Source organism: Euphorbia lathyris, chromosome 1 (assembly GCF_963576675.1).
Source record: "Euphorbia lathyris chromosome 1, ddEupLath1.1, whole genome shotgun sequence".
In the NCBI taxonomy this organism is placed as follows: Eukaryota; Viridiplantae; Streptophyta; class Magnoliopsida; order Malpighiales; family Euphorbiaceae; genus Euphorbia; species Euphorbia lathyris.
This window is the reverse complement of record NC_088910.1, coordinates 8958079-8983178: the sequence shown is the minus strand read 5'-3', so window position 1 is coordinate 8983178 and position 25100 is coordinate 8958079. Positions and strand designations below refer to the sequence as shown.

The 25100-nt window shown below is 33.4% G+C and overlaps 1 protein-coding gene and 1 non-coding gene across 2 annotated transcripts; both read left to right on the top strand.

The window, feature by feature from the left end:
• The first annotated feature begins 1327 nt into the window (after positions 1 to 1327).
• Positions 1328 to 4009, top strand: LOC136221342 (ubiquitin-NEDD8-like protein RUB2). Its single transcript, XM_066008887.1, has 3 exons — positions 1328 to 1575; positions 2344 to 2603; positions 3683 to 4009. Exons 1-3 carry the CDS (start codon positions 1483 to 1485, stop codon positions 3792 to 3794), a joined length of 465 nt encoding a protein of 154 aa, XP_065864959.1. The 5' UTR covers positions 1328 to 1482; the 3' UTR covers positions 3795 to 4009.
• Positions 4010 to 19583: 15574 nt separating this feature from the next.
• On the top strand, positions 19584 to 19702 carry LOC136215764 (5S ribosomal RNA). Its single transcript, XR_010682796.1, has one exon. It is a non-coding gene; the product is annotated as a 5S ribosomal RNA (ribosomal RNA).
• Positions 19703 to 25100: the final 5398 nt, after the last annotated feature.

Genomic DNA, 25100 nt, shown 5'->3' with positions numbered 1-25100 from the left:
AAATTGACCTAACTCACAAATATTAGGGATAAAATTGCTCTTGGCTGTCAACGTTAGGGTAAAATTACACAATTTTAAACGTTAAGGGTAAAATTATTTCTTACTGTCAACGTTAAGGGTAATTTTCCATTTTTTTAACTTTTCCCAATTGTTTATATATGGGACAAGGTGCAAAAATACTTTTAACATTTACAGCTAGAAGCAATTTTACCCTTAATGTTTAAAATAGTGCAATTTTACTCCTAACGTTGTCAAGTTGGATCAATTTGAAAAATAATTCATCAAATTGTCTTCTCGGTCATGAATCTTGGCATCTATACTTCACATGTGAGTCATTTTATCACTCATTAGTAATAGATCATAAACATATGATTAGACGTGAAATTTTAAAAAAAATAAAAATATAATGTCTATTATATGAGTTGAACAAAAATATTCAAAATATTTTACCGAAATTATAAATATTAATCTCCAATTCTATTATTAAATTACAGGAAATATGATTTTTTTTTTCCAGACGAACTGATATGCAATTGGTGTAGAATAAAAGACAAAATATCCATGTTTTATAATAATATCTGAAATTGACACAACTTATTAATATTAGAGATATAATTGTTTTTAGCTACTAATGTTAGGGGATAAAACTGCACGTTACCCTTTTATCCGGTTGTTTATAAACTTTAGGGTTAATACACATATTTGCCTCTGTGTTATCTCGGAAAAACAGATTTGCCCTTAAATCAAATAAACCCACAAAACTATCCCTGAATTTTTCACAAACCTACAATTATACCATAATCTAACAGAGCTGTTAAACATCGTTCACATCAAACCTGCTTGTCTCCAGAAAAACTTCAGAAAAGAACAACCAATCACAAACAGAAAAAAATATGCACATTCAATTTCGATTAAAAGCAAGTTAGAAGAACAGATTGGTCAAATTTCATTTTCATAAAAGCTCAATCAACCTAATAAAACGGCGTCTAAACCTCCTAATTAATCCAAAAGCAATAGCAATAGAAAACAATAAGAAACCAAATGAATTTTGATTGTGGTCATCCAATTTTTTTGGAGACAAGAAGGTTTGAGGTCATCACCGTTTAGCAGCTGTATTAGATTAGAATATAATTATAGGTTTATGGAAAATTCAGAGATAGTTTTATGGATTTATTTGATTTAACTGTTTTTACGGAAAACACAGCGGTTAATATAAACTTTATATATTGCAATTATGATTTGCGTCTCAAGCACAAATTTAAGAACAATCCGTGGGCTCCACTAAACTATTACGTATATATACAATACCGTAAGGAATCTGACTCTTTCTTTATCCTTTCTCCATCAAAACTTTCTTCCATTACGCATAAATTCAGAGAAAAATCGCAGAGCTTTAGCTGTTCAAATTCCTTCTCCACAAGCATTATCACCGTTCTTCAATTTGATCGGAGGTAAGATTGAAACTCCTTATAGTATACAAAGATGCAGATCTTCGTCAAGACCTTAACTGGAAAAACCATCACTCTCGAAGTTGAGAGTAGCGACACTATCGACAATGTTAAAGCTAAGATTCAGGTGATTTTTGTTGTCTTCTATCTTAATTTATGTGTTTTTAGTTTCTGGATATTGGTTGCTGATGGATTGCGTTTGTGGATATGCGAATTTTGTTGCAAGAACGAAATTAGGGTTTGGAGTATGGTGAATTTTGAATTGTTTGGGGGTTTCTTTTGATTACTTGCTGTTTCTATTATAATTTGTTTGGGATTGCGTTTTCTGACTTGATTTGATTGTGGAGTAGTTTACCTTGCTGTTGAATTTGTAGCACATATGAAAATTTACATCTGTTATTAGGGATTATTTGGCTTTAGCTTTTCCAGATTGAGTTGGATACGCTTTTAGCTTTTAAGTAGCTTGTGTTTTGATGTTTCGTTATGTATCGTAGAGGTGGCAACTATGTTTCACAGAAACTCTCCGTCACTGGCTTTTCCGGGTTTTTGTGTCAGTTTCTTTTCTGTTTCCATTACGGTTTCCCTAGCTATATTTTTTTTTATATAGAAACACCTTTTCGCGGTGTCCATTTCCGTTTCCGCATCAGATTCCCTTTCCATGCAACATAGGGTGGCTACTGTGTTCAATATAGGAACCTACCACGAATTTAGTGGTTCAATGTTGTATTAAACATGTACTGGGTTATTGTTGGATTTCCTCCAAATTGGTACTAAATTTTTGAGTCGGCTTACTCGAATTGGAGACTTATTTAACACTAGCCCGATTGTTGTGACATAAACATGACACAAGTATTCCTTGGCTCTGTTATTCTAAATGTTGGTTTACCTTTGGCAGGACAAGGAAGGCATCCCTCCTGACCAGCAGAGGCTGATATTTGCAGGCAAGCAATTGGAAGATGGGCGAACTCTTGCTGATTATAACATTCAGAAGGAATCAACACTTCATCTGGTTTTGAGACTTAGGGGAGGAACTATGATCAAAGTAAAGACGCTCACTGGAAAAGAGATTGAAATTGATATTGAACCTAATGATACCATTGATCGAATCAAGGAACGCGTTGAGGAGAAAGAAGGCATACCTCCAGTGCAGCAAAGGTAACTGCTCATATACTTTTGAATTAAGCTTTCCGTATTGAATCTCGGAATTGAATCAAGATTTCAGAGTTTTCTGTAAAAGATAAATTGCCTGATACTGAAAGTTTTCTGTAAATCAAAATTTCAATTAGAGTTTTGAGTTGTCCAAAATTCGGATATCACACATTGATCAATAAAAGAAAAGATTCAACAATTGAAGGATTGATTCTTTGGGATCCTTCCTTTCTACAAATGGAACGAACAGAGATAGAATCATCGATTCCTTAATGCCTTTTTGGATATTCCTCAATGTCCCGCCTATTCAGGGAAATGCGAATGAGATGAGAATAATCATCTTCTTCCGGAAGAAATCAAAGAATTTCTTGGGAATCCTACAAGATCCATTCGTTCCTTTTCTGTGGAAGATCGTCAGAACTTCATCTGGGTACGAATCTTACTGGGATATCGTATGCAAGTAGAACTTATATCTTGCTTAGTTCGAAACCTGACCTAGTTTCTGCATATTGAGCATGCTAGTTTCTGCAGATTAAGCATGTTATCCTTGTCTGTATTCGATTAGATTGTATGCTAGGAGCACCAAACTTCTAGGAGGTTAATGTACGAGTGTCGGAGACGCGCACCCGACACTCCAAAATAAGTGTCCCCTCGTTTTCTTTTCTTTTTTAATGGGGACACTACCGGGACACTTCTGGGACATGGATTCTAAGTGAATTAAGTAGAAGATACGAGTATTTTTTAATAATTTTACAAACAGGAGGGGTTGATATATACAAAAATAAAATAAAACCCTAATAAAAAAAAAGAAATCAAAATCTAATGAAAAGTATATATCAGCCGCCCCTTATTTGGTAGTTTAAATAGTTTGAAGTATTTAATGTTTTTTTAATGAACTAATGACTTATCATCGATGTTATTGATGAGATATATATAAATTTTGTGTGTTCCCACCGTACCCGTGTCTCATATTTTTTAAAATGTCGTTTGCACCCGCACCCGCAACTGTACCCATGTTGGTGCTTCCTGGATTATATGTGATTAAAAGAAAGGAATTCGTCTTTGACAGTTGCCTCTCGTTGCAGGCTAATTTATGCTGGAAAACAGCTCGCGGATGACAAAACAGCTCGCGATTACAATATTGAGGGTGGCTCTGTGCTTCATCTTGTTCTTGCTCTGAGAGGCGGATGCTTTTGAGATGGTGGTTTGTATTATTCCGGAAATGATAGTCTGTCTTATGTTGTTTGCATAAACACTGTAAATTTTACAGGGAAGAAGATGTCCAGTTCATTTTCTGGACATAGAGAATGTTTATTTGTCACTAAATTTACCCGGTCGCTGCTTGCTTGCTGTGTTTATATTTCTCGGTAATGATCAACTGTCTATGCTATAGCGTGCGTACGGTTCCTCTATCTATGAGCGAGATCAGCTTTTTCGCTTTTAGGTTACAACATGACTCGTTTGGGGTTCGGATCAGAACCATTATAGGGTTAAATTTATGTCTTTGGTGGCGACGTTAGTGTTTATAATATACGGTTTTATATGTCGAGTCGAAATATGTTCTCTTTCGATAATCATGGGACTAAATTTATGTTTTTGGTGGTGTCGTTAGTGTTGATATTATACGGTTTTATATGTCGAGTCAAAATATGTTCTCTTTCGATAATCATGGGGACTAAATTCATGTTTTTGGTGGTGAAACGGGAAATCAAATTAACAAGAAATTAACTTCTATTAGATTTACATATAATGTATCTACAAAATGCTAGTGCAAATATTACATAGTTTAATACGTTAGAGTTTAAATTTGTTCTTCTTTAATAACCATATTACTAAATTCGGAATTTATTTCTTATATATACTACCAATTATTTTAATCACTTGGCGTACTCATGCCTTCTAGTAACTATACGTTGGTGATGGAAGGTTAATCGTAAAATGTATTTCTTGTCCTCCAAGTTGATATTATCTTTACTCGTTTCTCATATGCAATACATGTTTTCTCGTTATCCGTTTAAGAACATATTTTAAATCTCATTGTCTTATATAATTTTAGAGTATCCATTAATTATTTATAGAGACGATATCAGTTCCACGACCCTTGGAACGGGGGTGGAATAGAGGCGATACTAAGAAGAATATTACTTGAAAAGAGCTGCTACAAGTGAGCAGTCCAACGACAAACCATTTGCCTGAACAAAGCCAACCACTTTCACACTAAGATGGCTTTCAGGAGGAGCAAATGATAAGAACCTTAGAGACACGAGATCTCCAGTCTAGTTATCATGCCAAAAAAACGGACAGACGATCCATTTTTAACCGACCATTTGATACCCAGCTTTAGCTCCTCCTTACATGCGAGTTAGTGTTTGAGATAATAAGGGTCTGTTTGGTTTACACATTTTTGGAAAAAATCTGTTTTTTTATGTATAAAACGAAAACAGTAGTTCCCTAACCTAACATCTAAAACTCTCCAGTTTAATATGAAAAGGCAAACATGAGGAGAAAATTGAGTAAACAAAACCTTCTAAATTTTTCTTTTTTATTTTTTTTATCCAAGTTCGGTGATTGGATGCTCTGTCACTTATATAAAAAGAACTAACCGAGGACAAGAAGCTGGTGACAATGGGGGGAAGAAAATCTGATGTTACCATTTCAGTGTTTCCTTCCATGTCCTCCTATAAAAGTGGTCTCTTTTTAACGTGTGGGTATTTCTAACTCATAATATATATTATTTTTAGTAAGTGGGCACCACTAAAATGGGACATCGGATTTTCTCCCGTGACAATGGCACTGTTGCCTGCTCCGTCACCGAAAATAGGGCGGGAAACAATTATAACCAGTTTGACAAGTCCTCAAAATTTAATGAAAAAGTTAATAAATATTTAACTGTTAGGGTTACCTATTGTTATATAAGTGGTTTCAATTGTTGGTTTCAGTATAGAATTTTGAACAGATTGAGGATCTAATTGATGACCTCTGAGGTATAGAATAGAGACTACAATGGGCCTAAGCCTATTTTGTATAAGGTAAGTTACATCCGCAAGGATCAAGATTGAGAATTGTTTGATCGTCTTTCTCCGAGGAAGGAGCGAAACACAATCAACTTGAATTCGGGACAGCTATTGGAAATCTTAGTCAAAGGTGAGATTTGATTGAGTGAATTATTTACGAGTATTCGATATTCTAAAACAATTTTATCTGAATGTCAATTTTTTATAAATTAAAATTGAAAATAATCATATATGTTGGTTTTTATATGAAATTTTGACAAAAGTAAAAATAAAATTATGATATTTTGATATATATATTAAAATTCAAAATCATATTAATGAAAAAATACAAAAAAAAAAAAATTATTTTGTTAAATATAAATCAAAGTTAAAATATGATTTCCTCTTTCTTATATATATATATATATATATATATATATATATATATACTACCAAATATTTTAATCACTTTGTTTAATGTTAAAGCACAAGTGGAAAATATGCAATTTTACTAAACATACTAATGGGATGTGTTGCGGTCGAGGTCGCTCTCATTAAGACGTTCGTGGAACTGTCTTCAAATAGTGCAAGTAGTCGTGTAATTCAGCGGCCTCCAAGATAAAACAACTCACTCAATGAAAAATATATAAGTTTGTATTGTACAGTACGAACTCGGTTAGAAAATACACTTAATAATTGCTCAGTTTCGATTTGTAATGGAAGCAGAAAAAATTTCAGTACGTGGAAACGAAATAAAAAAGCTATATATAGAAGAAAAAAGAGTTGTTGAGTTTACTGGTCTAGTGGAGAGAAAAATAGGAGAGAATAGTGGAGCAAGGTTAGACTGGTTTCGGTGGACAAATCAACTTAATAAAAAATAGCTTTTGAAAAAAATAAAAAATTATTTAATTTAAATGAATTTCTGATCCGAAAATAAATAAATAAAATTCACAAACCCGACGTAGTCTACACTAACCCAGTCTGACTCGGTCGGCAGCGGCGGCGACACATGTGTAGTATCATGTATGTTTTCACTCTTTCATAAAAGTGGAATATCTTTTAGGGGACACTCAAATGTGTGAGGATCTTTTTTTTTATATAAATAACACTTCAAAGTGATATTTAGGTGATGTGGAATGTTTTACGCTTCATTTTATCTATTTACGGACAATTTTAAAGGTTTTTCATAAATTCAATTTTAGGCAATAGGGGCTAGCCCAACAATTTACACGTCCGGTTTGTTCATATTAATTAATAAATTTAGGGTCCGTTTGTTTTACCTGCTGTTTGCTGTTGCTGTTTGCTGTTTCCTGTTACGGTTTGCTGTTTGAAAAAGCTGCTGTTCCAAAAAACAGGGATTCCCTGCTTTTATAAAAAGCTACTTTTCGGCTACAAAATGCAAACAGGAGGTTGAAAAACAGCTACCAAACACCCCCTTATATATTAATATTTATTTTTAAGTATAATTTTTTAAAATTATAAATATATATTTAGGTGGGCTTCTATGGATAAGGATTGGGATTTGATTTTTAAGCCCGAATTTTGCCCGATCCGAGCCCACCTAAATTAACAACAGGCTACGCTAGGTTTGGACTGAACATTTTATATAAAAGTCCACTGGATCCACCCAAGCCAGACCCAACCCGACCCATGAACATATCTACTTGTTGTCCATTATTCGTTTAAGAATAAATTTTAAAATTTATTTTTGTTCTACATAATTTTAGAGCATCCGATAAATGTTCATATCAATAAAAATCACTCTATTAAATAACAAATTAAATTATAAACATACAAATAAATAATTCAACTAAAACTTAACAATTCAAACAATACATAAATTTAGTATTCTGTAAATTCATCAAATCCTACATAAAATTAATAAATAAATTCAAAGTTCAAACAAACATTTTAGGTTCTAATGATCAATAAACGTATTACGTCCAGTAATAAATAAATAAATATGTAATTCCATAACAATTACATTACAATATGTAATTTCATCACAATTAGATCGGTCGATGTATATATATATAATCGGGTTTAGAAAGTGCCCGATGAGGTATACCTATTTTTGTTACGGATATTTGTTTTAATTTTTTATTTCCATCCCAAACCTTAAAATAGAGTTCGGATAATCTTATTAGATCATATACTTTCCTCAAAAAAAAAAAAAAAAATCATATACTTTCCAATATCCGTAAAATTTGTACCCGTTGCTATAATTTTTTTTAAAAATCTCTTTTGTTTCAATTGTTTTAGGTCATAATGGGCTCAGCCCATATTCAAACTCTTCCTTGATTGAGGACAGGTTTGGCCGAAATCCAATTTTCAAATAGCCAAAGAAAAACTTACAAAAAGAATATATATATATATATATATATTAGGGATAAGGTGTAAAAATACTCTTAACGTTTATTTATAAAAGCAATTTTATTCATAATGTTTAAAATAATATAATCTTACTATTAGTTTTGGCAGTTAAAAGCAATTTTACTTTCAATATTGACAAGTTAGGTCAATTGGAGAAATTATTCATCAAATTATCTTCTCAGTCATGAATCTTGTCATGTACACTTCACATGTGCATCATTTTATCACCCATCATTCATTAGTAACAGCTCACAAACATATGATTAACGTGAATTTTTTTAAATGTAAATTAAAAAATATATTGTGTTTTATATGAATTGGACAAAAAATTCAAATATTTCACCGAATTAAAAATATCAATCTCCAATTGTAAATCACAAAAAAATAGAAAATCTTTGTTTTTTTTAATCAACTAACGTACAATTTGTGCAGAATAAAGAACAAAATATTTATGTTTTATAATAATGTCTGACATTGACCCAACGTAAGGGATAAAATTGCTCTTGACTTCCAATATTAGGGATATAATTGCACTATTTTAGACGTTAAGGGTAAAATTGCTCATTCCTGTAGTTCGAAATATTTTTATATCTTATCTCTATATTTTATGAACCATAGAAAGATAACTGTTTCAATTTTATAAATTTTAGCATATCATCTTTATATAGCATTTGAAAGTTTTTTTTTTAGAAAATGGACAATTGTTTTAATTATAGAAAATATAGTATATTTTGATATAAATAATTAAAAAATTAAAATAAAAAATACTTAAAAAAAGATTGAATCTGTATCCTCAATATCATAGATCGTGATAGAACGACAATATACAGTATTTGAAACTGTTTTTGGCATAACAATGAGAAATACACTCCATCCAGAATTGACTTCATAATCTTTTTCTCCAGAAATGACTTCATGATCTTTCAATGAGTTAGACAGATCTATATGATTATAGCCAAAACTCTTTTGCTTTTCTATGAAAGAAAACATGATAACACTCATATATGGAGAGATACGATAATCACCCATAGAGGGAGACATAACACAAACTACTCATAAAGAGAGAGATTAAAAAAACTACAAATAAAGAAGAAACTACAAATTTTACCATAGTATATCAAACAAAAATTTTATTCAATAAAAAAAAGACAAAATAAAGCAAAGAATAAGCTTATCTTTCGGCTAAGCAGACAAAAAACCCTCTCAAAATCGAGATAAAGAAGACGAAAGTTTCTTGGCGACTAGGTTTATGTAACACCCTGGCTCAATATCTTATAGATATTGTGTGTTTTGGCATAAAAGCAACATCTTGGGTCTCACATCTAAAGAACGTGTCCGCATGTATTGGATTCTAATCTTACTAATAAGCCCTAGGTACACCCTCTTAATTTATGATGTGAGATTCAGTTTAGTCCTGCCCCCATCGCCATCTAGGCCGTCTACCCCAGCGCAATCCACTCGGGACCGAGTCGTTACAGGTCCACTAGCTTCCGCCTAATTTGTCCCCGAACCACACATCTTACGTGAAAAGTCGGCTCCGATACCAATTATAACATCCTGACCCAATACCATGTAGTTATTGTCCGTTTTGGCCCATATCCAACATCGTGGATCCCACGACTTTAAAACGCGTTTGTATGTATTGGATTCTCACCTTACTAATAAGCTCCAACAATACTTTTTCCATTTCCTACATGGGATTTATTTCATTACTACCCATCGTCATCTTTTAGAACCGCTTCTTACTCAAACCTTCTACCCTATTCTACCCCCATCACCACCACTCTGGACCGGATCATGACAATTTAGGTCCACAATTTGAATTTTTTTAATTAAGTTAGTTCAAAATTAAATACTTATTCCATTTTATATTACATGTCTTTTCAGAAAGTTACCAAAATTAAAAATATTAGAAGAAAGACTTTGATAACCCTTATTTATTGATTTCACTATTTATTTATCTTATATTAAATTTATTGTTCTAATTAATCTTCGTAAACCTATGTTTTAATATATATTCATCATGACATGTATTATAAAAAAAATCTCTAAAAATAACATATATCATTATATATAATTCATAATTTTGGCACATAACAGATTTTATGCATTCGGACAGCTTTGTTATAGTTTGTTGGCATACCTAAGAAAAATAACTGGTGTCTTGCGGTAATTGTGGCATTATATAATGCTTACACGTGTACTTTATAATATGTATTTTTTTCAAATTTGGTTTGGCTAAATATTCACCAAAATGAAATTGACTATCCAGCAAATAATAGGATAGCTCTTATTGTGTACTTTATAGGGTAAATTACACCCATGACCACTGAACTTTATCTATTTTCACATTATGGCCATCGAACTTCGTTTCTTCCCGGTATGGCTACTTAACGCCTCAAAACAATCATTGGCGGCTAAAAATAAAAAATCCAAAGCGTTAATGATATTCTAAGGAACTTTAATTCTTAAAAAATTTAGTTTTAAGTTCATTTAGGTGTTGTTTGGTTAGGAGAGAGAAAGTGAATTTTTAGAGAGAGAAAGCTCCAAAAAATGTGATTTGTGAAAATAAAAAATGTGGGTTCATGGTAAATGTTGTTTTAAACAACTTTAATTCTTGAATATTTTCATTTTGAGATCGTTAACGATCATTAACGGTCATTTTAAGAAGTTAGTTAAAATTGAGTGGCCACCAGTGTTAAAAAGTGTAAAGTTGAGTGGCCATACCGGGAAGAAATAAAATTGAGTGACAATAATGTGAAAATGGGTAAAGTTCAGTGGCCATGGGTGTAATTTACCCGTACTTTATACTACGTAATTTTTGAGTTCCGCTCATCGGATATCCTTTAGATAGATCCTCCATCAGTTAAAGCTTTTTATCGAACTCGAGATCTAGTTTAAACGACTTAAAACCCTTAACTACTCAAGTCAACTTTGATTGGTGTCCTTATTGTATCTCTAATGTTACCAAATAAAATCAATTCTCCCTCTATCTAACAGAAAATTTAAACATACTAATATATTATTATTATTTGACTCATTGTTTAATTAGCACATCAAACTTTTCAGATATCAATTATGTCTAAAATGTCAACATTTAAGTTTGTTTTTTTTTAAAAATTTGCGCAATGCGCTTACAATTAAAGAAGAAAGAAAAATCCCCACCAGACCCAGATGTGATTCGAACCCATGACCTCCCAAGGCATATGTAAGCTCTCAACCACTAGGCTAAGAGCTTCACCACCAACATTTAAGTTTGTTGGATGTATGTGAATCACAAAAAAACAGTCTCCAATATTTATTATGTTATAAACAACTTGTCAAAATGTATGAAATTACTTCATTTTATCAATAAATTTGTTTGAAAGATCTGATGTGATAGTCGAATAACTGTCAAATTAATCCGTTTAAAATTTCTATTGGGGAGGAGTAAAATTGATTTGTTCGACAATGTTAGAGGTAATTGTATAATTTTGAATATTAAAAGTAAATATGCAATTCTCCAATTACTATAGGGCAAATTTGGAATGTTTGAACGGACTGAGTTAACAATTACTCAATTGTCACATCGGATCTTCAAAACAAGTTTATCGATTAAATGAAGGTTTCGTCTAATTTGGTAGGTTGTTATAACATAGTAAATATTTTTTTTACAATTTTTTTGTGTGTGATTAATTTATATCTGACACACTTAAATATTGGTATTTTGGCATGTTATTATAACATAGTAAATATTTTTGGTAGTTTTTTTTTGTGATTAATTTATATCTGACAGATTTAAATATTAGTATTTTGGTAGGTTGTTACAACATAGTAAATATTTTTGGCATTTTTTTGTATGATTAATTAAATATTGATATTTTGACATGATGTTTATAACAATGTTAGTAAAAAATAATATAATTGATGCTTGAAAAGTCATCAAATGTGATAATTAAATAACGAGTGAATGACACTAAACCAATATTTTAAAGTTTTTACTAAGTAGTGATAAAATCGATAGGTTTAGAAACATTAGAGTAAAATTGTATTATTTCATATAAGATATATTTATATTATTTCAGGGCAAATTTCCCTTAATTTTAAGGGCTAAGGTGTAAAAATATCCCTAACATTTTGGATCAGGAGCAATTTGACCCTTAACATCTAAAATAGTGCAGTTTTACCCCTAACGTTAGAAGCCAATAGCAATTTTACCCCTAACATTGATAAATTGGGTAGATTTCAGACAATATTATAAAACACAGATATTTTTGTTTCTTATTCTGCACTTTTTTTTTGGTAGAAACAGGAAAGAAAACAAACCAACACCGAGACAAAAGCTAACCTGGGATCAGCCTAGGAAAGCTAACCCCAACTCTGTCCTCTAAAAGGAGAGAAGAAAGATAGATATGAGGATCAAAAAGGGTGGAAACACCTAACATCCCCTCGTGTCCAGCCGCCGCCAAGCGATCCACAATTCGATTTTGTTCTCTGTAGATGTGGCTGAACTCTAAGGACTCAAAGGAGGAGCCAAGACTTCTTATTGCTTTGATAAGGTTCTGGCTACTAAGACAAAAAGCATGATTATTAGAGATCATACTAATAGCCTCCATATTATCAGACTCCACAGCAAGCCTTTTAATACCCAGATTTCTAGCAAGCTTGACTCCAGAAAGAATACCCCAAAGTTCCACAGAAAAGGATGAGCCCAAACCCAGGTTATGGGTGAATCCAGACAACCAGGCACCTCCCGCATCCCTGAGCACGCCTCCAGCCGCGATCTTTCCATTGTTGAGACAGGATCCATCCGTGTTCAACTTAACCACCCCATCCTTCGGCCTACACCACCCAACGAGTTGAACCTCTTTATTCTGGGTAGAATTGGCAAGGGGGTCCCCTTTGAAGCTCCCCGTAATGGTAAGGAGCTTTTTAGAGAAGAACTCGGGTAAGTTCTGAATAAAAACAGTCTTCTCACCAAAGATCTCCTCGTTTCTCCACTTCCAAAGGTGGTGGCAGATAATAGCAAATAAAATGTCTCCCTGCTCCATGCTAGCCATTAACCTACCTTTAACCCCATTGGAGAACCAGTCATTCTCAGGGTAGGCAAAGAAGGAGGGGAGAATGTGGTGCGGAAGAACTTTCTGTCAAACCTCCTTACTCTTAGGGCAGTCCCTAAGGGCATGGCACAAAGATTCAACTTGGCCTATGCATCTACTGCAAGCACTTGAATCCGCCAAGTGACGTCTATGTCTATCCGAATTAGTCAGCAACCTGTCCTTGACTCCAAGCCACAGGAAGCTCCTCATTCGGTAAGGGATTTTCAGAGCCCAAATGGATTTCCAAGTGTCCGAAAGAGGGTCGGATCTGTCAAGAGTAAAAGCTTCAAAGGCAGACTTGCAAGAGTAAGCTCCATTTTTTGTCAGGGCCCAGCAATGCCTATCCGTGTCCTCCTCAAGGTTACTAATCTTCACTCCCCTGATTCTCAGGAGAGAATCAAGGCTCAAGAAGGAATCAAACATAGACCAAATCCAGTCCCTATCAGAGTCCACCACATCGGCAATCCTCCAGTTGCGGAAATTGCTAGGCGGGGGAGAGCAGCAAACCTCTATAAGAGGTTTATCTCCGATCTAGGTGTCATACCAGAAGCTTATGGACTTACCATTACCCACCTCCAGGCCAACCCCCGTGCAGAACTCAGCAAACACAACACTGAGCCCTTTCCAAAGGAAAGAACAATTGCCAATCCTCTCTTTAGGGCCCCCAAAGATTTTATCCTTTCGATACTTGCCACAAAGCAATCGGACCCAAAGAGAAGAAGGGTTCTGCCACATTCTCCAGAGGAGCTTCATCAATAAGACCTTATTGTTATCTTTAGCTTGTCTGATGCCAAGACCCCCCCTGCTTTTAGGCTGGCAGACCTCATTCCAAGGGACTAGGTGAATCTTCCTACCCTCTCCAGACTCACCCCAAAGAAAACGCCGGTTGATTTTATCAAGCTCATTGAGAACCGGCTCAGGCAACTTACATGCTTGCATGATATGATTGGGAGCTGCGCAGTTGACAGACTGAATTAAGGTTAGACGGCCAGCCAAGGAAAGAGAATTGGCCTTCCAACTAGCACACAACCCATTAGTTTTGTCCAGAGTCTCCTTAAAGGAGGCTTTGGAAACTCGGTCACTATGAAGGGGGATCCCAAGATACTTTTCCAAGGATTGGGTAAGAGGGATACCCGAAAGATCGCTAAGCTTATTACAGAGGCTTCTATCCATGTTCTTAGAGCAAAGCACCCGGGACTTGTGGACATTGATCTTCTGGCCAGAAGCAACGCAAAAGCACTCCAGGATATTCATGACCACACCAATTTGCTCCTCATTCCCTTCCACAAAGATCATCACATCGTCAGCGAAGAACAAGTGGGAAATAGGAGGGCAAAATCTGTTAATGGACACAGGATGGAGACTCCCCTTATTCACAGCTTCTTGAATTAGGTGAGCCAGCCTTTCCATTGCTATCACAAAAAGGAAAGGGCTCATAGGATCTCCTTGACGGATACCCCTAGAAGGAGAAAACTCATCAGACATATCTCCATTGATTAGAACCTGGAAAACAGGAGAAGACACGCAACCTTCAATCAAACTCCTCCAGTTCTCAGGAATACCAGCTTTACTTAAGCTATCCAAAAGAAAGCTCCAGTTTAAACGATCATAAGCTTTCTCCAGATCAAGCTTGAGAGCCACGATCCCTTTCTTACCCTTCCTCATTTTCATGGAATGGACCATCTCCTGAGCAATTACCACATTGTCCATCATTTGCCTACCAGGAACAAAGCTACATTGATTTTGGCTAATAATCTCAGGAAGGATCCGCCGGATCCTATTCGCCACAATTTTAGTGATAGCTTTGTATAAAACATTACATAGGCTGATTGGCCTCATTTGTAAAAAGGAGGAGGGCTTTTCAACCTTAGGGATCAGAACCAGGAGGGTTTTATTCACCAGGCTAATCTCGTTGGAACCGCGGAAGATTCCAAAGATAAAATTATAGACACCTTCCTTCACCGAGTCCCTTATTCTGCACTAATTGCATATCAATTCATTCTAAAAAAAGATTTCATATTTTTTATAATTTAATAATAGAATTGGAGATTAATATTTATAAATTCGGTGAAATTTTTTTATTTTTTCGTCCAATTCGTATAAAAGACAGTATTTTATTATTATTTTATTTATTTATTTTCACATCCAAACATATGTTTGTAATTTGTTACTGATAAAATGACATATATGTGAAGTGTAGATGATAAAATTCATGACCGAGAAGACAATTTCATGAATTATTTCTCAAATTGATCCAATTTATCAACGTTAGGGGTAAAATTGCACCATTTTAGACGTTAGGAGTAAAATTATTCATGATCCAAAACGTTAGGGGTATTTTTGCACCTTAACCCTAATTTTAACTTAGAAAGGCAACCGGATGACTAACTTATCCTTATGGAAATTTTATGTTCATGAATACTTTTCATCAAAATTAAATTCAGCATCCAGAAAAAAATAGAAAATAAAGAAAAATGAGAGGAAACCGTTCAAAATTTTGATTTTTTTTTTCTAGATTTCCCATTATTTAATAATATATTTTTTTTCTTAAAAAAAATATATATTTTCTCTTTTATAGCAGTCTAATTTTAAAACGTGGTTGTTTTGAAAGGTAAAAGTAAAAAATAAAAGGCAACGTGGTTTAGACCCATTAAACAAAATGATGTGGCAGTTAAAATCAAAGATTAAAAGTGTTTCTTTCAAATGTAAAAGTCGCTTTTTTTTATATCAATTCTTCACCAATTTCATCTATTAATCTATTTTTCTTCTTTTTCAAGTTGCAGCCTTCTATTTGAGAAAAAAAAAAGAAGACTATCTTCTTTTTTCCTCCTTACATCATTCATTCTGTTGTTTTATTTTTCTTCTTTTTTTGTTTAATAAATTATAGTTGAATTGCATATATTTCACCAAATCTCTTATTCCGTTTGAATAACATCTGTTGTTTGTTATCTTTTCATTGGTAACTTTTTCTGTTTTAGCAAGAGTAGAAATGGTATATCTTATACTTAGATCACTACATCTACGTGATTGTAAAAGAAATGATTTAGATCCGAAGATTTAGAAGAATTTAAATGCTGAAGATGAGATTACAGGTGTTTTTCTGCAAATTTGGTGTTTGATGAAGTATATATTTATTTGGGTTAAGGTGCAAAAATACCCTTAACGTTTTGAGCCAGGAGCAATTTTACCCCTAATGTCTAAAATGGTGCAATTTTACCCATAACGTTGGAAGCCAAGAGCAATTTTACCCCTAACGTTAATAAATTGGGTGAATTTGAGAAATAATTCATCAAATTGTCTTTTCGGTCATGAATCTTGTCATCTACACTTCATATGTGTGTCATTTTATTAGTAACAAATTATAAACATATGTTGGGATGGGAAAAATAAAAAATATACTGTCTTTTTGTACGAATTAGACAAAATAAATTCACCAAATTTATAAATGTTAATCTCAAATTCTATTATTAAATTATAAAAAACATGAAATCCTTTTTTCAAAACGAATTGTTATGCAATTGGTGCTGAATAAGGAACAAAAATATTTGTGTTTTTATAATAGTGTCTGAAATTGACCCAATTTATTAACGTTAGGGGTAAAATTGCTCTTGACTTCCAACGTTAGGGGCAAAATTGCACCATTTTAGCCGTTATGGGTAAAATTGCTCCTGACCCAAAACGTTAGGGGTATTTTTGCACCTTAACCCTATTTATTTTATTTGTACATTTAATGGTTTATTTTGCTATTTGTAGTCGTTTTTTTTACCTATATGAATTTTGTAATAGACATAACATGTACAAGTTTTATTTCTTATTTTTCTTGTTGTACTTAAAATGTTGTATGCACTATTATAAAAGTGGCTTTTTTTTATCATTTCATTTCATTTATTTTTTTATTTTTTTTATACTTTAACCAGTTTTTCTAATAAACACGATAATTTCTCTCTCCTTTTTAATCTCTCGTTTCTTGGAATACTTTGTCGTAATTAGGATGCAGTTCATTGTTTTGCCTATTTTTTGAGAAGATAATCGTGTTGCAGACGCTCTTTCCAAACACGTATTAAAAGCTTTGAATCTTGTCGTTCAAAGTATTACTCTGGAATGTTGTAAAATTTCTCCACCCAGAGATGCTAATCTAGTTGAGATTTTCATATTTTGTTTTTCTTTTTCCCTTTCCGGGCTCCACACACATTTCCTGGTAAATTACACTCATTGCCACTGAACTTTATCATTTTTCATAGTATGGTCACGAAACTTCAAAATATAATATAAAAACTACTGAAATTTATCATTTTTCATGGTATGGTCACAGAACTTTAAAATATAATATAAAAACCACTGAACTTTATATTTTATTACACACATGACCACTAAACTTTAACTAATTCCTCAAAATGACTATTAGCGACTTCAAAATGAAAATATTCAAGAATTAAAATTATTCAGAACGACATTTACCATGAAACCAATTTTTTTATTTTTCAAAAGCACCATTTTTTTTTTATTTTTTCATCTGTAACATCCACTTTCTCCTTCCTACCAAACAACACCTATCATTAATTCTTGAAATTTTCATTTTGAGGCCGTTAACGGTCATTTTGAGACGTTGATTAAGTTTAATAGCTGCTGTCACGACCGTGTCCAAATTTCTAGAATTTATACATTGATATTAATATATATTAGAATGATTGGGTATGTGATTTTTATTTGGTGTTATAGGAAAAATTTGGAGTTAATTTGATGGTTTTATGTGTAAATTAAAAGTTTAGAATAATTTTTAAAAGATTATCTAAAGATGGAGGATCAAACTGGATATTAACCAGATTTGGATATATATAGACGGAAATGTTACAGATGAGGATGGCATTCATTAGTTTTCTTTTCTTTTTCTTTTTCTTCTTTCATCTTTATCCGTTGTTGATCGTTTCTTCACCGTTTCTCCACCGTTTCTTTGATTTACGGAAATTCGACTGTCCGAATCATTCGAAATTGGAAACATAGCATCTTTATATATATAGATCTAAATCCTAGCCGAAGAGTTTTTGAGTTTCGGTAGTGTTTGGAGGGAAATGGCTTAGACAGAATTTAGAGGCGAATTGAACGGGTTTGTGGTTTTCAATTAATAGTCAAGGTAAGTAACTATCGCCTATATTTTGAGTTTTATATATATATATATATATATATATATATATATATATATATATATATATATATATATATATATAATCAAAGAAGTTTCAGACATTGATATTTTAGGGTTATACAGGAATTTAAAATTGAGGTTTTTCCTGATTTTGCTTTTTATTGTGAAATTATGGTTCAAATGAAGCTATTTATTACGTTTCTATGTGCATTTCGGATTTTACTTGATTATGTTGATTTAAGGCTTCATTTGGTTGATTTACATATATACATATATGTTTTGGTGAATTTGATGATTTCTTACGAGTTGTGTTTGGATTGAGAAATCTGTTGCAGTTATTATTGTTATTATTTTGGATTGAAGTCCAAATATGATTTTTATCATACAAAAGGGCTAATTGAAGCCAAATGATTTTTGGTTATGAAATAGTTTGGAATTTGATTGTGAACGGATATTTGAGCACGTTATGATTTTATGATTTTATATCCTTCGAGAGTTATCCGGATCGGTGGTTTCATATTTGAAGACCATGTTCAGTGAGGGACATGACCTGTGTACACAGTTTGAAAGACCTATTGGGTATGGCAAAGAAGTGTCGGGTAAGACCATATTGGATAGGCAATGTTAAGAGACGTCTCGATTATATATGTGGTTATGGATTGATACTTAAGGGGAGAAACTCGAGGATGGATACAATGTTTTAAGTTCATTTGGATTATGTTTTCGGTTATGATTGATTTTGATATAAGGTTTTACGTTTGATTAAATATGAGTTGGTTTGATAAAACACTTATTTGATTACAATATTTTAAAAGGTTTTGAACTCAAGAATTGATACAAGATTATATATTTTTGGTTTTTGGTTTACTACTTTGACTATATTATGAACTTTGGTTTTGAGTATATTTTATAAGGTTTTGATTAAATCCCTTTATAAAGGTATATATGTAGCTATGTTAAATAAAGTTGGTTTTTATAGCTGATAGTTTCTTACTGAGATTTTTGTCTCATGTTTTTAAATGTTTTAATGTTTTTAGGTGAGAAAGTACAAGATAGAGAGAAGGTTACCGACCAATTAGGCGAGAATCGGAAGTTGTTGCTTATTGGTAGAATTATTATTAGAACTTTACTATTTAATTGATTGTGATCTAAATTTGGAGAGTATTAAGTATTGATTATGATCTTTCTATTTCACGCCCGATGCCGATTGATGTCATTTAGGGCCGGGTGTGACAGCTGCGGATATAACAAAATGTAAAATTCAGTGGCTTTTATGTTATATTTGGAAGTTCAATGCCCATACCGTGAAAATTAGTAAAGTTCGGTGACCATGGGTGTAATTTACCCCATACATTTCTTATAAGTTTGACTATTAAATAGTTTAAACTAAGAAATTCTTGGGTGCGATCATACCAGCACTAACGTATCGGATTCCATCAGAATTCCGAAGTTAAACGTGCTTGAGCGAGAATAGTACTAAGATTGGTGACCTCTTGGGAAGTCCTCGTGTTGCATCCCAAAACTTGAGAAGGCTTCCATCAAATTGTGGACCAAGTAAAGAGGAAACATATATGTATTAAGCCTAGGGATATAAACAGGACGGAATGGGGAATGCATTATCCATCCCCGTGACGGGGACAAATTTTTCCCCATCCCCATCCCGATGGATCCTATTTCCTATTTACAGATATTTCAAACTCTTATCCAGATTCCTTATTCTCGTTCTCCAAGAGAAATCACCATTTATGTTTAAAAAAGTAAGTAAATCTTAAATTTTTTAAGGAGTAGCTAATAATACCAAGCATCAACAACTATTCTTAAATTTTTCAAACCACAAAAAACTAAAATTTGAAAACAACCTATCACCTAATTAAAATGTACTTAAATCATCCCAAAAAAATTAATTATCACGAGACATGATCAGGATCAGGGCTGGTTCTGACAATTTAAGGGCCCTAGGCAAAATAAGCAATAATAGTCATTTTAATATAAAATTTATTAATTAAAGTGCAAAGGTTGAGTATGTCTTTTAATTTTTTTTTATTAAAGGGCTTTCAGAAAAAACGCTAGGTCATTCTATATGATTTTGTCACTATCTATATTAATAATAAACAATAATTTTCATATATACATATAACACTAAATTTTTTTTTGGGTCCCCTCCAAGTCTTAGGCCCAGGGCCGGCCCTAATCGGGATCTCCACGGTACATGATACCTTTCCCCATCCCAATTCTATCCCCACCACGAAGGATAAAATTATTCACATCCCCATTCCATATGAATTCCTATTAGGATTATCTGTTCCCGTCAGAGAGAGTCAGATCCCGCTCCATTTACATCCCTAATTAAGCCATTATATTTTGTTGATACATCACCCCATTTGAAAAAGTACAAGGGTACATATATTAGTCATGAAAATGACAAATTCTATTATTTTTATTATTATTTTTGTTTTGTCAAACTTAAAACTCTTTTTCATTACATATTACACAGCAAAAATCCAAGCACTCGTGTAATTTAATTATTATTAACATTTGAAAATAAAGCCTCAACAATTTTTTTTGTCAAAATAATAATTAATATCATATACTATATACTATAATAATATGCATGGGTTTCATGCACAAATTCATCATACTACATAAGCAAGTCGTCATGCATATGTTATATTATATACTATTGTAATAATATATTATAATCGCATAACAACCGTTTGGCTCCCTAAACTAACGCTTCAAATTCAATTAGGACCTTAAATTATCAAAATCATCAATCAGATCTCTGAATTAATTAAAATTTATCAATTGATCTCTGTTTTATATTATGACTATTTGATATAGGGGTTAATACTTCATTTGCCTTCTGAACTTGTCCAAAAAGCTTGATTGGCTCCCTGAACTTTTAAAGAATTCTGATAGCCCCTTGAACTTATATAAAATGTTCAGTTAGCTCCCTAACATAAAATGTAATCAATTGATCATTCGGTTGCAAAAAAGTAAATTGAATGCGGAAGATGTATTCCACGCATCTTAAAATGTTATTACATAATTAAAAAAATAGATTAAAAAGGAAGTTATTACTTGCTGAACTATAAAACTTGTCTTCTCTAATATTAGAATCGCATATCTCGATTTTGGTCGTTTTACTTTTTTTTTATGACGTATGCAATACATCTTCCGTATTTAACTTACTTTTTTTTTTTGCAACCGAGTGATCAATTGATTATATTTTGTGCAAGTTCAGGGGGCTAACTGAATATTTTATGCAAGTTGAGGGGCTATCGGGACAATTTAAAAGTTTAGGGGGGCAATCAAGATTTTTGAATAAGTTCAGGGAACAAATGATGTATTAAGCCTTCATATAAACCGTAATAATCTATATGTTGGTTCAAAATGAGTTTGGGAAAGATGGTCTAAAACTGTTCAACCGAACGATTTTCGATAAGACCTCAATTAATGATTTTTGTTTAGAATAAGGACTTAATTGATGATTTTTTATTAGTTCAGAGATCTGATTGATGATTTTGATAGTTTAAGGTCCTAATTGATTTTTGAAACCTTAGTTTGAGGAGTGAAATGGGTATTGTGCCTATTATAATTTATATTTATATTTTTTTCTAATATTTTATTTTAACTTTTTCTCCCAATAGTTTTTTATTTGTTTTATTAATATCTTAAGACTTTATATTGGTACTATCTTTAGACTTGTTTAGTTTGGTAGTCATCAAAAGTCTTGTTATGGTTAGTTAGTCCTACTAACCAAAGGAGACTAATAATGTCAAAAATTAGGTACCAAATGGTAAAAAAATCTTGTTATGTTAGTTTCCCTAACAAAAGAATAATTAATTAATTAAAAATATTAAATTGTTTTTCATATTGTTCATACAATTTAAAACAATATAGTAGATATATTAAAAAAAAAACTACTCTAATATGCATTTACCTAAAGGATTAAACTCATATTTTATCAGGTGGTATCTACATTTTTTTCATTTTTCTGTGTGCTATCATTTTATTAGAATTTGCCATTTTAAGTATTCCCATTAACCCATTTTAAATAAAGAATTAACCGATTTGTTAATTTTTTTTTTTGACACAATATACAATTTTTTGACACGTGATATATGTACGTGACAATTGATTTATTTGTTTTTTTAAAATTTATATGGATAAATAAAGAATTGTTTTTTTTCTTATTTATCTACCTATTAAGTTTATATAGAAAAAAATTTTAAAAAATCATTATGTTTTGTCACATGTGATGGAGATGGATTGCTCCATTGCTCATCTTTTTTCTAGATCATCTTTCTTGAAGCATGCCTTGCCTGGATCTCGTGATGCTGCGACTTGTCCTCCTTCGAGACCCGAGCCCTTTGTTGGGCCTAGGTCCAATGTGGCTACTCTTGTTGGTGTTGCTCTTTCTGCGGCTATTTTTCCTGATATTCCTCCCCCCGTGGATCGATCTCTTATATCTGAAGAAGGCGGCTTTAAAGCCGTCAAAATTCAGCAGGATATTTACAATGAAAGGCTCAATCTTTGTAAGCATTCTATTATCGGGCGTATCACTCTTGCTAAAGGGGAATCTCCTTAGGAGCAGCCGGACTTGAAGGCCAAACTTTCATCTATTTGGGGTTGTTCTCCTAACTGGAAATTGATTTCTCTGGGTAGAGGTTTTTACCACATCATTCTTTCGTCCACAGAGGCTCTCCAATCTATTTGGAGTCGTGGTGTCATTGCTCTTAGGCCTGGGATTATGCGTTTCATTCCTTGGAGCCCGGGATTTAACCCGGACTCTCACAAATCCACATCTGCTCAAGTCTGGGTCCGATTCTACAATCTTCCTTGGGAATTCTGGGATAAGCGGATCATGGCAAGCATTGCAAGGGCGATTGGGGTGCCCCTTCGTTTTGACAAAAATACTGTGGAGTGTGAAATGGGTCATTATGCTCGTATCTTGATTGATGTGGAGCTTTCTAAGGAAATTCAATACAAACTAAGGGTGGATACTGACACCTCAATGCATTGGATTTCCCTTGAATATGAAAAGCTTCCTGACTTATGCTCCATTTGCCATTCCATTGGTCATTCTGTTGGAGCTTGTAGGAGGAACCTTCGTCATGAAGAACATGTTGACATAAAGCAAATAAATGGGAAGCAAAAGATGGGATCTCCCGAGCCCCGAGGTAGGTCTGTTACTCGGATTTGGAAATAGAAGCCAGAAGTTCACATTGATACTAGTGAATCCTCTAAAGGGGCTCCTGCCAAAGGAGAGTCTGACAAACCTAATAACTGTGACTTACAGATGGTACTTCATAGTTCAGTCAAGATTAGTGAGTCGGTTCTTGATTCTGATTCTGGCACGGCACCCGCCTCTCCTTCTCTTGGCTTTCCATCTTATCAACTTGATAAAGAGCTGGGAATCTTGGGTTGGAAAACCTCTCACCCCAATCCTCAGGTTTCTAAATTTCCTAAATTGCAAATCATTGAGCATTCAGAAAACAGTGACAGTTTGCAGGTGGTTAATGATCCAGAGGAAAAGACTTGGTCTAAAGTCCAGAAAAGGAATAAGCACAAAGATAACAACATTCCCCTTGAGGTCAGTGGTAAACGGCATAGCAAGCCGCATGTGCGGTTTCAATGATTATGTTATTTTGGAATTGTAGGGGCATCGGTAATAATCACACTCAACAAGCCCTGAAGCTTCTATGCCAGCAAGGTCGTCCTGATTTTTTGTGTCTTGCAGAACCTCTTGTTTGTTTTAGTGAAACTTCTGATCGGTTTTGGAGATCTCCGGGTCTATCTCTCTTTGCCTGGAATGATAAGGATTTGCCGACTCTTTGTCTTCTTTCTAGGGATGCTTCTTCTCTTTCTCTTCATTCTTTTCATGTCCAGCATGTTACTGTTCAACAGCAGCTGGGTGGTAAGTCTTTTCTGCTTTCTTTTGTCAATGGTAGTAACCTGGATTCGGAAAGAAGAGAGTTGTGGTCTTCTTTTTATAGTTGTGCCTTTCCACATAATAATTGGTTGGTGTTTGGGGATTTCAATGCTATTACAGGCTCTCATGAGAAGCTTGGTTCCCCTCCTGCTGCTGGATCCTATAGGGAATTCAAGAATTTTATTGGTGATTGTGATCTTATTAATATTGATACTTTGGGTTAGAGGTTTACTTGGTCCAATGGTCGGCATGGGGCGGCTCATGTTGAATGTCGCCTGGATAGAGCTTTGGTGTCAGAGGGCTTTTTAGATTCTTGGGACTCTATCTCTTGCACGGCTTTGGCAAGGTATAGTTCTGATCATTGCCCGATGCTCCTTCAATGCAGAATTGGGGAACCTAGGATAGCTATGTTCAGATTCCATGCCATGTGGACCACTAATGATTCTTTAAAGGGGGGTAATTGCTAATCACTCACTACGCTAAAACCCACTTTAGACGACGGTTAAAAACCGTCATCCCGCGAGATATAAATCTGTCACGGGGCTCGATGTCGTCTGTTGATCCTTCAGACGATGGTTAGGTTCTGTCATGTTACGGTGCGACACATGACATTATCCTATCTGCGTACTGTCATATTAATCTTTGTTACGATGCAGCTAATTTATTATTACCGTCACTTTTAATGTCATCACATGACATACTAATAATTAAAACCGTCAAGTTTACGTGTGGGAAATTGGCATATTCAATTTGTGATGACAGTTCGTATAATAATTTCTGCCATCATAGCTTGTTTTAGATGGCATAGGTCTTAATCAATCATGTCAAATAATTTATTTTCAGATGACAGATTCGTTTATTTCAATGTCTTTTTATTGTTCTTTATATGACATTTTTTAAAATTAAAATGTCACTTTTTGCCTTCTTCGTATGGATTTCTGGTTTTTACCTGAATAATTAACACACTCAAATATGAACATG